At 38.5% G+C, this 13,301-nt stretch overlaps 2 protein-coding genes across 5 annotated transcripts in view; one reads left to right on the top strand and one right to left on the bottom strand.

Moving 5' to 3' along the window:
• The window catches only part of scube3 (signal peptide, CUB domain, EGF-like 3), a 79,982-nt gene extending 74,265 nt beyond the window's left edge, over positions 1–5,717 (top strand). For both annotated transcript variants that reach the window (XM_023275622.3, XM_023275621.3), the window contains 2 exons: positions 1,149–1,228; positions 1,515–5,717. In XM_023275622.3, coding sequence (XP_023131390.1) covers positions 1,149–1,228; positions 1,515–1,667 — 233 coding nt within the window. In that variant the 3' untranslated portion in view covers positions 1,668–5,717. The remainder of the gene's footprint in view (positions 1–1,148; positions 1,229–1,514) is intronic.
• Positions 5,718–5,719: 2 nt separating this feature from the next.
• On the bottom strand, positions 5,720–12,790 carry LOC111572101 (complement receptor type 1-like). 3 transcript variants are annotated; one of them, XM_023275625.3, is made up of 12 exons: positions 12,696–12,790; positions 12,245–12,401; positions 11,936–12,133; positions 10,129–10,228; positions 9,973–10,046; positions 9,001–9,216; positions 8,689–8,880; positions 6,817–6,913; positions 6,635–6,708; positions 6,379–6,555; positions 6,089–6,274; positions 5,720–5,987 (listed from the first exon to the last, which is right to left on the bottom strand). In XM_023275625.3, the coding sequence occupies exons 2-12, from the start codon at positions 12,294–12,296 to the stop codon at positions 5,959–5,961; spliced, it is 1,395 nt and encodes a 464-aa protein (XP_023131393.2). In that variant the 5' UTR covers positions 12,297–12,401; positions 12,696–12,790; the 3' UTR covers positions 5,720–5,958. The 3 variants fall into 3 exon arrangements, with proteins under 3 accessions (XP_023131393.2, XP_054869248.1, XP_023131392.2); XM_055013273.1 differs by having other exon boundaries at positions 8,689–8,883; positions 12,696–12,710; XM_023275624.3 differs by lacking the exon at positions 12,696–12,790 and having other exon boundaries at positions 8,689–8,883; positions 12,245–12,402.
• Between the last annotated feature and the right edge of the window lie 511 nt (positions 12,791–13,301).

Here is a 13,301-nt window from a genome sequence, read left to right on the forward strand (position 1 = left end):
TAATTCGCGGTGGAATTTTTACTTTACAAATTACAGATGTGGTGCATTTGCACAGGATTAAGATCACAGACATCCTTCGCAATTATTACAAATCACTATTGGTCCCGAGGTGATGCTAATCCCATGCAAATAGGGCTTAAGACATACTACTTTGTTGTAATATTGTTTCTTAAGGTTTGACCATCGCATTCTGTAGTGTGGAATGAGCTGTCATTTGTCTGTGAGCTCTTGGCGGTTCAAGCTCGTTTATACTCACATGAGGCACCACAACATATGACGTAGCGGCACAGAGGATTGTGGGTCAGAATGCTGAGAAAAGCATTTTGACTTGCAAACAGCAAAATCCACCCAGATGTAGTAGGATATCTGGGTATTTTAGGCATTTGACATACTATGTATTGGGTCACACTAAATCTTTTTTTTTAAAATTCATCCTTTTGGTTGTGATTTATAACATGTTTGACATTTACAAGTTAAAATCAGGATTTTTTTTTTCTTCTCTCGCTTTTCTCATTCAGACTTGTTTAGCCTTCTGCCTTTATGTTTTTTTTTCTCACTTCAAAGTATTGTTACTATTGCAGCAAATCTCCATTTTATTTACATCTGCTTCCTCATTAGATCACGTGAGGTGTCGCACTGCTCTCTCATTCTTCCCTTTGGTACAATAATCTTAATCACATCCTGTGGGTGTGTGTGATGCGCCATTATTGCCAAATCTTGTAGTGAGTACATGTCTGAGATTAAAGAATATCTGTGAAGGTTCCCCTTATGTGTGTCATACAACCAGATTTCAACATGTGTTAGGATTTTTAAACCCCTGTAGTGTGAGCTGGCATATGGCTGGCTGTAAGTATGTACCACAAAGTGTCAACACAGTTCGAATCAAATAAAGTCATAATCCCACCACCCACATTAATGCTCCTGTGTGTAGCTTGTTCTCATATTAAATAGTGAAACATTCCATTAGGTGACAGTAAACTGAGTCAGAGGGAGTTTCAAACTGTCTGAATTGTTTCTCTTTTTTTTGCTTTGCCTGTGTATTATATTATTTCATCACCTAACTTGTTTTGGTTATGCATGACCTGTTTTCAGCACGCCATGTGATGACTGGCGCTAAATGTTATTTTATGTTGTTTTTATGATTTCAGAGGACTACGAACAGCTCGTAGAGGACATAGTGCGAGATGGACGGCTGTACGCCTCAGAAAACCATCAAGAAATCCTCAAGGTTAGCTCAGCCTTTCTTCCTTGTTATGGTGTAAATCATTGCCATCATTTATTGTTGATTCTGAGAACACCTGAGAGACGTCACTCCGTTAAGCCACAAGCTGCTCATTAAAGGTGTCGCAACGCTCAGCAATGCTGTTGCCGGTAAACTTTATTACTTGCATGAGTCAGATGGTGCATTAATATGTGTTCCGTAGAACTGTGAAACAGCCACATATGCAAGACAGTAATTAAGCATGAAAGTAAGTTTTGGTAAATAGCAAATGCGTTTTTTTTCTTTTCTACAGGATAAAAAACTGATTAAGACTCTTTTCGACGTGCTGGCTCACCCAAACAACTACTTTAAGTACACCACTCGGGAGTCTAACGAGATGCTGCCCCGCTCCTTCATACGTCTCATAAGCAGCAAAGTCTCTGCTTTCCTGCGACCATACAAGTAAAAGTCAAGCAGCCGCTGACGCGCCGGATCACGACCCCTCCACCACCACCATCACCACCACCAAACCCCCGTCCCCCACCCTTTACCCAGACGTCCCCCTCTACCTTACAGGCCCACGACTCTCACAGGACTTAAAAACACAAAACATACTAGTATGTTTACCCTTCTTATTTTTCATAGGCTTTGATGATAAACACTATGCAGACCTGAGATACATTGAACACCGTTTGTGTTTTAGGTTTTTTGTTTTGTCAGTTTCCATTCATCACAGGTCAGCGATCCCGAGCATTTTAGTGGGGATGTACAGTATGTGAGTGGGTTTGGTTTCTATTGTGCTGTGCAATGGAATCACAGAAAACAACAATAGAAACGCCTATTTCAGATAGTAGGAGTGACATTTTGTGTGTGGTTTGAGCTTGGTAGAGCTTGCTGTTGTGTTTGCTTAAAGGAGTGGTCTGAGCTCCAACTCCAACCATTAAGTATGACTGTAAGTGTTGTGCAAGTGTTGTGTAACTCTGGTTCCATCTTCGGTGTCTGTGTGTTGTCCTCGAGGAGGAGCAGTTGTAAAATGAATGTTGCAGCTGCGTTCCAGGTCATTGAAAGCCCGGCTAGATGTGCGCTCTTAGAGCAGTTTCCAAGGGTTTTGCTGTTAAAACAGTTAATCTATGTTTTGCTCTGTCTGTTTAGACTGTACCAGCGTTTTCCAACCTTCAGATAATTTCTGTTGCTTTTTTTTTCCAAGTCAACTTAAAGCAAATACAAAACGGTGGTTTATCATTCTAGGAACAAAGTGGGTGTTTGGGAGATAAATAATTGTGAGAGCCACAGAAATGAGATAATGTGATGTCTAGTGGAACATGTCTCAGAGAGAGAGAGAAATGTCTTTGAGGGACATTTTGTTTGCTGCTTCTTTTAAAAGGTCACTTTAATTCTTCAATCTCATATTGTCTTTCTGATGTACTCTACACACTAATAATCCGTAGGTTTAAAACAAAGGGAAGCTCCAAACCTGAAATACTTAAGTTCTTACATCCAGTAAGTTGATAATGTCACATTGCCTGTCTGTGGACTACCAGTTTTATTGTGTTTTTATTTCAGTCTTGTAAATAATGAAAATAAATTAGACGAGGGTTGAGTTCTTTAATCCTAATTTGCTTACGCAGGACCCCCCAAATCACTTTCTGCCCCTGATGTCCCACCTGTCTCAAATCCAAAGACACCTGATCCCTGCCCCATTCACATTTCGTTCTGTCCCAATGAAGACAGCTCTTCCAAAGACCATCCAAAACGGGCGGGTCAAGTTGTTTTGTGCACTAGATTTAGAGCCCGTCATCCTTCCTTTTTAGTACAAAGTGCAATGAATGAAAATGGCACGCATTCATTTTGGTTATACCGTTAGGACCCTCCCCCCCTCCAATGAAACTTACAAAATGTGTTTTGGGCTGCGACTCATTGTATAAAATATTTATCAGTCATTATGGACAGAAGAAGTTTAGGCTTAAGTACTCTTAAAGAAATACAAAAAAAGTCTTAAAATGTAATTAAAAATAAGTATTTGGTGTGTAAAAAAAAAAAAAAAAATTCTTTGTGATTTCAGAAGATGAACCAAAACAGGGTAAAATAATTTAAGTTAGTGAAAAAAAACAAAACAGTTTGCTTCATGTTAAGATAAAGGAATGTTACAACTTTGAGTGAAGTCTGCTTATTGCCTTTCTATTGAGAGTCAATGCCATGCATCTATATGGTAAATATCAATCTGCAGCTAGTTGAGTGTTTGCTTGGTATGGATCTATTTTCAAAGGTCACGACGACAGTTTTTTGAGGACTTCTTTTGCATGCATCCGCTTGTAATATAATCTTAGATTCCTTCTGATCCATTTGAACAGTTTGGTCCAGTCCAGTTACAGAACACTGCTTTTTTTTAAAAAAAACAAAAAAAAAACTCTGCAAATAAATAAGCACAGCAGGTTCAAATTGTTAACAGCTGGACATTGCGGCACCATAGCTGGAAACATAGCAGCAGTCAGAGTCTCAACAGCAACCATCTATCCAGCTACACCTTCACCATCACAGCAGACAGAGCAGCTGCTCCTACAACCAGCAGCTGGATGCTATCTGAAATCTACCTTTTAAAAAGAATAATGAGTAATAAATGCATCATATAAAATGTACCATCATCTCTACTTTCTCTGGCTTGGCAGAGTTTATAAATGGACCAGATCATCCCACAAACTGCTCATATGGATCAGGAGGAATTAAAGCATACTGTGAACGAACACAACAGTTATTGGGAGGTAACAAAAAAGTAATGTGACGTAAAACAAATTTTAAAAAATCTCACCATGACCCTTGTGGGACTCCATTATTTTTTACAGTCTATCATAAGGGGGACTTTATGATAAACTGCAGCAACAGAAACTCTGTCTTGGCTCTGTCCAAAAACATCAAAATCTGTCTGTTGCACCACTAAAGCTAACAATTAAACACGTCTGGTTTTTGGAGCAGACTTTGGGTGCTTTTCATTCTGCTAACTTATGCTTCCTCATGTCTTTTCAATTCCTGTGATCCAGGAATCTCTTCTCCTTCCTCCTCCTCCTCCATCATATAGCATCTCTTAGTTTTTTTGCAGTTGGTTTGTCTGAGGTACTCATCAGTAGTCGGTGTTTTACCACAAGTGGTTTGCAGTCGGCACCTAACAAGTTTAGAGAAGTGGAGAGGATTACTAGCAGGGAAGCTAAGCAGTGTACTGCAGTGAACGGGGTCAATGACAACTTTTTTTAGCTAACTTAAAGGAAAAAAAAGGATACGGTCCATTTAAATGTGTGCTATATTTAGAATACTCTGCGGCAACCCTTTTCTTTGGCACTACTTTTTCTCCAATGTAGAAGTTCTGTATTACTCTACAGAAGTGCACCAGAGTTCCAGCAGTGCAACACAGGTGTGTTTGAATACAGAAGTTCTACTGTTGAGGAAACTGGCCCGAGGAATGGACTGTCTGACAGTAAGGTAAAGAAGTCAGAATATTCTAAATGTAGTACAGTTATTGATTTTTTTCCTTTTCTTTGGTGGCTAAAATCCACCTTTGCTGTGGACCACGTTCCCAGCAGTACACCGCTGAGCCTCCTGCCAGCAGCCCTCTCTGCTTCTCCACATTGGGATGGTTGCCAGCTGTGAGCTACAGAAGTCAACAAGACTCTGCGAGAAAGGGAATAAGCATATTTCTGAAAATATACGGACTATTCCTTTAAAGTCATGAATGCCACCACTGCAGTCAGATTAGTGTAGATGACTGCAAGTGACTGTGATAATCCCCAGTGTTAAACTGTATATTCAAACCTGTAAACCCAGAATAGATATAAGTAATACTCCAACATCTAAGACTGTTTAGTCACCACTCATGTAAATACAAATATGTGGGATGGTACACTACATATTATGTACCAAACTGTATTTAAAGAACTCAAATTTAGGATGACAAAAAGGGAATTTGACCACGTTATCAAACTCGAGGGTTATGTTGGGCCAAGCAACGAGGAATTTCTATTAAAATTCTGCAATAATTTTTAATCCTAACTTCAGTTATTGATTACTTACATCTCTCCATAGATACCAAACTCATTGTGTTCATTCAGCCCACGTGCCCTCATTCCCCAAAAAAACCCTCTCCCACCAGAATCAGCTTCTTTCCTGCAACCTGATTTTTTTTTTTTTTTTTTTTTTTTTATTGCTGCCTTTTAAACGAGAGTTTGCTATGATGTATCGGAGTTGATAATGATATTTGCACTTGAATTGTTATTGCTCATGTAAAGAAATGTCTGGATTTTGTATTGTCTTTTTAAATGAATGGAATTGGTGTTCTTATTTTCTTGTAGCTTGTTTGTTCATGAAATGCTCACTCACAGTTTAGTCTATAGAGATGATACACATAACATTATCAACTGTAAAAAAAAAAAAGGAAAAAAGAAAAAAAACTTATGTACAGAGGTGAATGAAACAAGTTTGTTCTTGTTACTGCCCAAAACACTTATCAAAATAAACATACTGTACTTCAGCTTCATCTCAAACATATTTTAATGTCTGTATTATGATATAATGATGATATACAGGTTGTAGAGGCGTAATATATCACAGTGCATTATTAAAGGTTTTTTTTTTTTTTAAGAATAGTCATTTTGGAAGGAATCTATTGTTAGTTTAGAGACAATCAGATTATTTTCATCCTCCACTTGTTGCTGTTGAATAGTTTCATCAGGATTGACTGAATATAGTGCTGCCATGTTTCAGCTGGCATTTTATCCCCTCCTGTATGGCTGACGACGTGCTGGGAAAAAAAGAAAAAAAGAAGAGGCTTAATTCTAATTTTGAAGTGTTGTAAAGCTAAAAACACTAGAGGAAGCACAAAAAAAAGAACTGATCACTTACGTCTGCGTCGACACTCAGGTAGACGGGGGATCCACTGGCCTTCATTATTACAAGTAATGGAGTTCGGTCCCTTCATCATGAAGCCACGTCTACACTCGATTAATATGGTGTCCTGGTGCCGGAAGAACTGATTCTGAGCTCTCATCCAGAAGGCATTGGTCACATTTGGCGGTGGACATGTAATTTCTTTGAGGGAAAGGGAACCAATCTTTCACTCATTTTTGTCAAGAACAGAATAAAAACTCAAGAAAGGTTGTATAAAGATTGTCATGTTAAGTGTTTGGTGCTACCGTGGCATTCTGGAGGTGTGCTCCACGTCCCATTCTTGGTGCACCAAATCTCCTTTTGCCCAATGAGGGTTCCCACACGACACTGGTAGCTAATCACAGTCCTGTAGTTGTAAGGTGGCTCCTGAGGGCCTTTCATTTCTGCATTCTTCACCACTGGTGGGTCATCACAATCCACAGCTGTGAGAAACACAGTAGTTTTAATGTGGATGAAGAGTTTCAGGAAAACCAGCATAAGTTGTGTGTGTGCGAGTTGCACCTTCACAAACAGGAATACGTCCATCCCAGCCGTTACTCATGCAGTTTCTTCTTACTTCTCCTACAAGAATGTACCTGATGACAAAATATCTGTAAGTCACCTTTTTAATGATTGCTGGAAGTGTAAAGAATGTCAGCATGAGAGAAAGTAGCCCAGAATAAGGATTTCTTTAACTGTCTTACCCCTCATCACAGACGGCTGTGGCAGTGTCTCCAAACTCTACTCCAGAATAAACAAAGCGTCCATTTACAATCTCTCCTGCAGAACCACAAGGCTTCCCTTTGGAGGCAAAAACATAAAAATAATTCAACATTTATGTCCACTGCACCCAGAGGGTCACACATCCTAGCACTGTACCTGTGTTTTAGCATATTATTACATATCACATACACTTTTCCACCTTCAAGGATGCCGTTAATTTCCTTTTCCTTCGCTGTTATGTGTAAATATCCATGAAATGTAAAATTTGCTCAAATTAGGCAGTCTTAAAAAAAGTCTAACGTCCATTTTGAAGCTATTGTCATGTTGGTAACACAGCTGAGAGTGCAGAATGATTTGAAAAGCTTGTACTATGTTATAATGCAACAGTAACATAAATTTTAGGACAGATGCAACATGACTTTTTAAGCTGCCAATTGACTAATGAGAAGTTTGAAGCCCTTATAGAAAAGTGCTCTTCAGTTTTGATAGACAATGATAGTTTAAAAAACAGCGACTGTATGAGGAATAACTTTGGAAAAAACAAAATATATCTTTTTTTAGACAACAAATGTGACCACTAATGATGCCACACTAGTATTCTCATCCTACAGCTGGCAAATACTGTAGAAAAATATGAAAAAGTAAGTGCTGTTACTAGTTTTCTTTCCTGACACATTTGGACTAGCAAGCATTTGATCCTCTTTGAAACTGTGTCCATAGATAAAGACGAAATACTCAAAGAAAAAACACAAATTTTACATTATGTGGTTATTTTTCACAATGTGACTACATAAAATAAACAGATCAATTGCAATAACCTCCTCCTGTTTTCTTTGTCATTGATTAAACTGTGAATTCTGCATCATATTATGTACTGATTAAAAATAATATGAGACTATCTGTCCTGAAGATGACACTTTCAATGTAGGGGTTGGATCAATAAGAAGACATGGAGGGTCATGGGATGGCCGTGTCAGAGCCCTAAACATCCTGTAGCTGCAAGCGTCTTGCAGAAGGAGTTGCATGAAATATCAACAAAATAATGTCAGAGACTGATGGACAATTATGAAAAGTGCCTACAAGAAGTTATTTCTACTAAAGGATGCAAAATTAGCATCTGAAGGTGTAGTTACTTTTTCTGCAGAAGAATATTGGATCTATTAATAAAATTAGCAAATTTTCCTTGTGTTCAAGGTCACTACCTTTAACTGTAGCAACTGTTTCACAGAGGATCAAATGTTTGGTTGTTCAGATATGTCAGAAAGCACAGCAACTTCACACGACCTTTTTGTGAAGGAAAAATTACTCTCTTTCCCCTTACTGAGGTATTTCTTCGATCACCTCAAATCATTCTCTTGGTTGACCCTTGTTCCTATTCTGCTTATCTCAAGCCAAGGCTGTAAGCATGTTTAGGCTCTCTCTGTTCTTAATATGGCCCTGAGAAAGGCAGATGCTGCAAAGACACATGCTGTACTAAAAACATGACTTGGTTATGATTAGATTTTGTCTAGTTGACGTTCTTGAGGAGATAAGTTGTCTCCATATCTGAATATGGCTTTCCTCCCAACTCCTTGTATACCCAAGGTTGAAGAGAATCCTCAGAATTGATGCTGCCAGTGCTCACATCACTATGTTGCTCGTATCATTTCCCCTGATATCAGTAAACCTTATTCTCAACATTAAGCCATCTGAGTCTCCAGAGTGTCTCTGAGTTTGCCTCCTCGTTCATCTCTCGACATCGCAGAATTCCCTAACACATTTAAGAATTCATCACTGAACAAGTACTGATGTACAGAAGCAGTTACAAAGCTAAACACAAAGACATGACTGTAGAGGAATATAAATGTCCTTACGTTCACAGTTCAGCCTCAGTGGTGTCCACTTTCCATTCTTACATATGCGAACCCTGCTGCCTCCTACTGGAGTGTATCCAACATCACACACGTAATAGACTTTGGCACTGGAGGGAAAAGATGTCATGGTGATGTATTTGTCTGCAAGGTTGGCGTTGGAGTTCTGGACATTTTGTGGCACACCACATGCACCTGCTGAACACATATTCCAGAGAGAAACGTGCTAGTTTAGATTTAGCAAACTAAGATAGTGTCCATTTGCCACAGTGCTACAACCGCATAACTGGCTGTCCAACAGAAATCTCATCTTACTTTCAGCAGGCTGAGTTTTATCAGGGGAAGGAAGACATTTAGGAGGTTGAGGCTGCCACTGGCCATCGGAGCCACACGTGATCTGCTGAGCTCCATCCAGACGGAAACCCTGCTGGCAGGCGAAGCTCATGGTTTCTCCGACCTGGTACTCAGAAACGCCTCCAGCTCTGTGTACAGAGTTGGTGACTGCTGGAGTGGAGCAGGTGGTCTCTCCCTCTGATGAAGCAACATTAAACAGTGGATTGTTTTTTTCCTTCTGAATATAAGACAGTGTATGATGACCAATGGCGGAGAGAATAGAAATCCTTTACTTAGATAAAGGTAGCTGTAAAAAAAATTTAAAAAGTACCAAAGTATTTAGAGAAGCAAAAGTCAGAAATTATCAAAATAGAAAAGTTGACCCTGCTACAGCTGAATTAGTACATTCTGTTAAAGTGCATTTGGGGCATTTTACTGGTGTAGTTTTATTGAGGTGAAGTAACATAACATGGAAAAAACTTAAAGGACCAGTACATCAAAATTGTGCTTGGTTGAAGTCCACCACTGAGAGTCTGGAATGTAAATACTGCTCTACTGGCTAAGCATCAAAAATCAGTGCTTAGACTCCACCACTGTACCTCTTAAAAATTGTAAATGCATATTGAATCTCCATCAGACAACATAACTAAAGTTTAGAAATTTCACAATCTGGAGGCAAATGTGTGACGTTCTAAAAGCCTGACTAGTCTACTGTCATCAGGATGACCACATACAGAACGTATGACTTTACACTGAACATCTCAGCATCTATTGTTATGAGGTTATTGGTGAAGTGAAAAATGTGTTTTGGTGAATTAAGGGATTAAACAAAGTACATTCAATGTGCGTCACAGTCAGGTAGCTGTAAATCATTCAACACCGCCCACCTAATGGCAGCTCTTCAAGACTACAGAGTTTTAATAAACACCACCAGCTTTCAGGAAGTGAACCCACCTTCACAAGTTGGGAATTCACCGGTCCACCCAGACGCCTGGCAAATCATGTAGTTCTGTCCTTTCAGAGTGTATCTGTTGATGAGAAAATGCAGTCAGATACAAACTGAGTGTCTTATTATTACGTTTTACACCAGTTCTTTGATTTAAAACTTACCCCTCATTGCATGTAGCATAAACTTTCTCCCCAAGGTATGAATTCCCCTCATAGTGGAGCTGCCCATGGAGTAGATCACCAGCATATCCACAGGACTTCTCTGTCAAAACATAGGCAGTAAGAGAATAAATGATGAATCAAGGGTGAAATTTGAATTTCAATATGGTAAAAAAAAACAACACGGATGGCAAGCTGCAAATAAAACCACATATAAGCTTTCCTGTGGAGGGTATTACGGATATGTGCCACAGGTAAAAGTAGGTACTGTAGTGTATTTGTAGACGGCTGAGGTTAAAGACCGGTTTGTGCATTTATGTTATCCAAATTGCAGTGAGTGGTTTCAGGTCAAGCAGCAGCCTGTTGGTGTTTAAATCACTGACACAGAACAGACTGTTGCAGTGATGAGAAAATCAGCTGCAAATGGTTTATATCCTTGACTGAAAAGGAAGCTGATTTTATCTAAGAGAAATTTTTACTTATTTTCTCCAGCATCTATTAGCGAGTCCAGAAAATTAAGTTATTACACTTCGACATGAATTTAACTTAATGTAATTTATAGAAAGATTAAGGTGAACACTATGAGGTTAATTAAGGATTATCAGTGAAATATTGTAGACACTGAAAAAAAATCCTCATATTTGACTGTCGTTCTAGGCTCACATTGGAAACATACCGTTTACCTCTCAAGCCAGTCCTAAGACTCTGCTGCACAGTTTTATTACCTGCAGGTCAGACTATTAGTTTATCTCCATAAGAAAAATATATCTCAACTTTATCTGCTTCAGTCTCAGCAGCACACACTCCAGAAGGAAACCACAGATTAAACCAGTTGTAAAATCTCTGCTACCTGTCTGCTTTAGATCAGATTTTAACATCCTTTCATTGGTTTATTGAATTTTTAATGGTCTTGCTTCTACCTATTTATCAGATTTGTTTCATCCTCAGGTCCTCTGGTGGTGGCCTTTTATTTACACCCAACGCCAGAATAGAAACCCACGGTGAGGCAGCATTTTGTTATTGTGGGCTACGTTTCTGGAACAACTTCCTCAAAAAACTTTTCTTGCTGCTTGTTTTTTTTAAATTATTATTGTCATAGTTTGCTTAAACTGAATTTTGACTTGCCGTGCCTCTAGTGTTTCCTCGTTGCATTAATATTTATCTATGAATCAAAGAGCTTTTATTGTCCTTGTAAACTCTGCATACAACAAAATACCAGTGCAATGCCTCTTGATGCATAGAAATGTAAATATTGAGAGATGAGTTCCTGTGATTAACATGAATAGATAAGAAAAAGTCCATTTTATATCCATGGTTCAGCTGTAACATTGCACTGGAGTGTGAATTATAATCAGCATATATGGCTGTATTTCCTTAGTCCCTGTTTTTACTGATTCCTTTCATATAACTTACTGATTATGTCTGAAAAGTGTTATAGGCCAACCTAATTGACTAAAAAAAAGTGTGAACCTACCATTTAATCTGTAGTTTTGTTGCTTAGTTTGAATAACGTCTAAATAAATAAAAGAGTGCCTTATTTTTTCTTCAATTTGTGAAGCACCTGGGTTACAAAATATTCTTTTTACATGTATTATTGTTTTTGCAGATTCTCCTTAAATCTGACCTGATAATTAAAAACACAGAGATTGGACACATGGCCGGCAGAGGACGTTATGGAGCTTCAGGCCGCTTAAAATCTGTTTAAATCCCATTTCTGCTCTGCGAAAATCTCTTTACTCAGCAAAGAACAGCATGAAAGCGACTCTTTATGCTCTTATTAGTGGAAAAAGTAAATACGTGAAGTTCTTACTGTCGCACTTCAGAGTGAGTCTGGTCCAGGTTCCTCCTTTACACTCCACAGCTCGACTGCCTGTGGATGGAGTGTAATCTTCTGCGCAGTTATAATAAACTTTGTCTCCGCTGCTGAACTTGTTCCTGCTGCTGTATCTGCTGGACAGTCTGATGTTTGGATATTCCAGCGGAGAGGAGCATTCCTTTGGTCCCTGAGCTGTTAGTGTGGAAGATAAATCAGGTTAAATATCCAAACAATGATAATCGGAGCAATTTAATGTTTCCCTTTCTCTCCCCTTTTTGTTTAAATACGTATATATATTTTTACCTGAGGTCAGGGCAAAGGCAAAAGTGAGAATATTCCAGCCGATGGTCCTCATGACTGTTCGAGTAGCTGTGAGCGTAAACAAAGCGTCGAAGTGCCATCAGGAGGATTAGACGAAGAAATTTATAGAGAAGAGTGGCACAACCCAGTAGAGGAAACGCTATCAGATACCAGAGACAGAGACAGGACAGAACGAAATGTGGTGTTAAAAAAAACAAACAAAAAAAAAACAATCAAACCAAAAAACTACAAAAGACTGAACGAAAATATTTTCTTTCAAAAGCGGTCATGGGATCATAATAGGGAGGCCTTGATTTTATACTGTAAAAACTATACTGTAGAAAAAACTACTTTAATTTTATAAAAACATTTTACTGTTATTCTACAGATTTTCCCTGGTTTGTTAAATTCTAAAAAATAACTAATACATCACAAAAAACATGTATTCACTCACATGTTGGTAATTAATTAAAAAAAAAAACTTTAAATATTTTTTCTACAAAAAGGAAGGTTTTAAGCCTGGTCTTAAAAATAGAGAGGGTGTCCACCTCCCGAACCCAAACTGGGAGCTGTTTCCATAGGAGAGGCGCCTGATAACTGAAGGCTCTGCCTCCCATTCTACTTTTAGAGATTCTAGGAACAACAAGTAAGCCTGCATTCTGAGAGCGAAGAGTTCTGCTAGGATAATATGGTACTATCAGGTCTTTAAGATATGATGGAGATTGGTTGTTAAGAGCTTTATATGTCAGATAAAGACGACATACTAAACTATGACCTTTTTTCCACATTTTGGACGACATACTAAACTATGAGGTTTTTGTCACATTTTAGATGATATACTAAACTATGACGTTTTAGTGACATTTTGGACGACATACTAAACTATGACATTTTAGTGACATTTCGGACGACATACTATGATGTTTTAATGACATTTTGGACGACATACTAAACTATGACATTTTAGTGACATTTCGGACGACATACTATGATGTTTTAATGACATTTTGGACGACATACTAAACTATGAAGGTTTTACCCAATTTTGGACGACATACTA

Source organism: Amphiprion ocellaris, chromosome 8, assembly GCF_022539595.1.
Source record: "Amphiprion ocellaris isolate individual 3 ecotype Okinawa chromosome 8, ASM2253959v1, whole genome shotgun sequence".
In the NCBI taxonomy this organism is placed as follows: Eukaryota; Metazoa; Chordata; class Actinopteri; family Pomacentridae; genus Amphiprion; species Amphiprion ocellaris.

Excerpts from the sequence above, each read along its gene's own strand:
- LOC111572101 (XM_055013273.1), bottom strand. The coding sequence starts at position 12,296 with ATGAGGACCATCGGCTGGAATATTCTCACTTTTGCCTTTGCCCTGACC. Across the intron at positions 12,134-12,244 it reads TGCCTTTGCCCTGACCTCAG|CTCAGGGACCAAAGGAATGC; the intron begins GTAAAAATATAT and ends CCACACTAACAG. Across the intron at positions 9,217-9,972 it reads TGAATTCCCAACTTGTGAAG|AGGGAGAGACCACCTGCTCC; the intron begins GTGGGTTCACTT and ends TTGCTTCATCAG.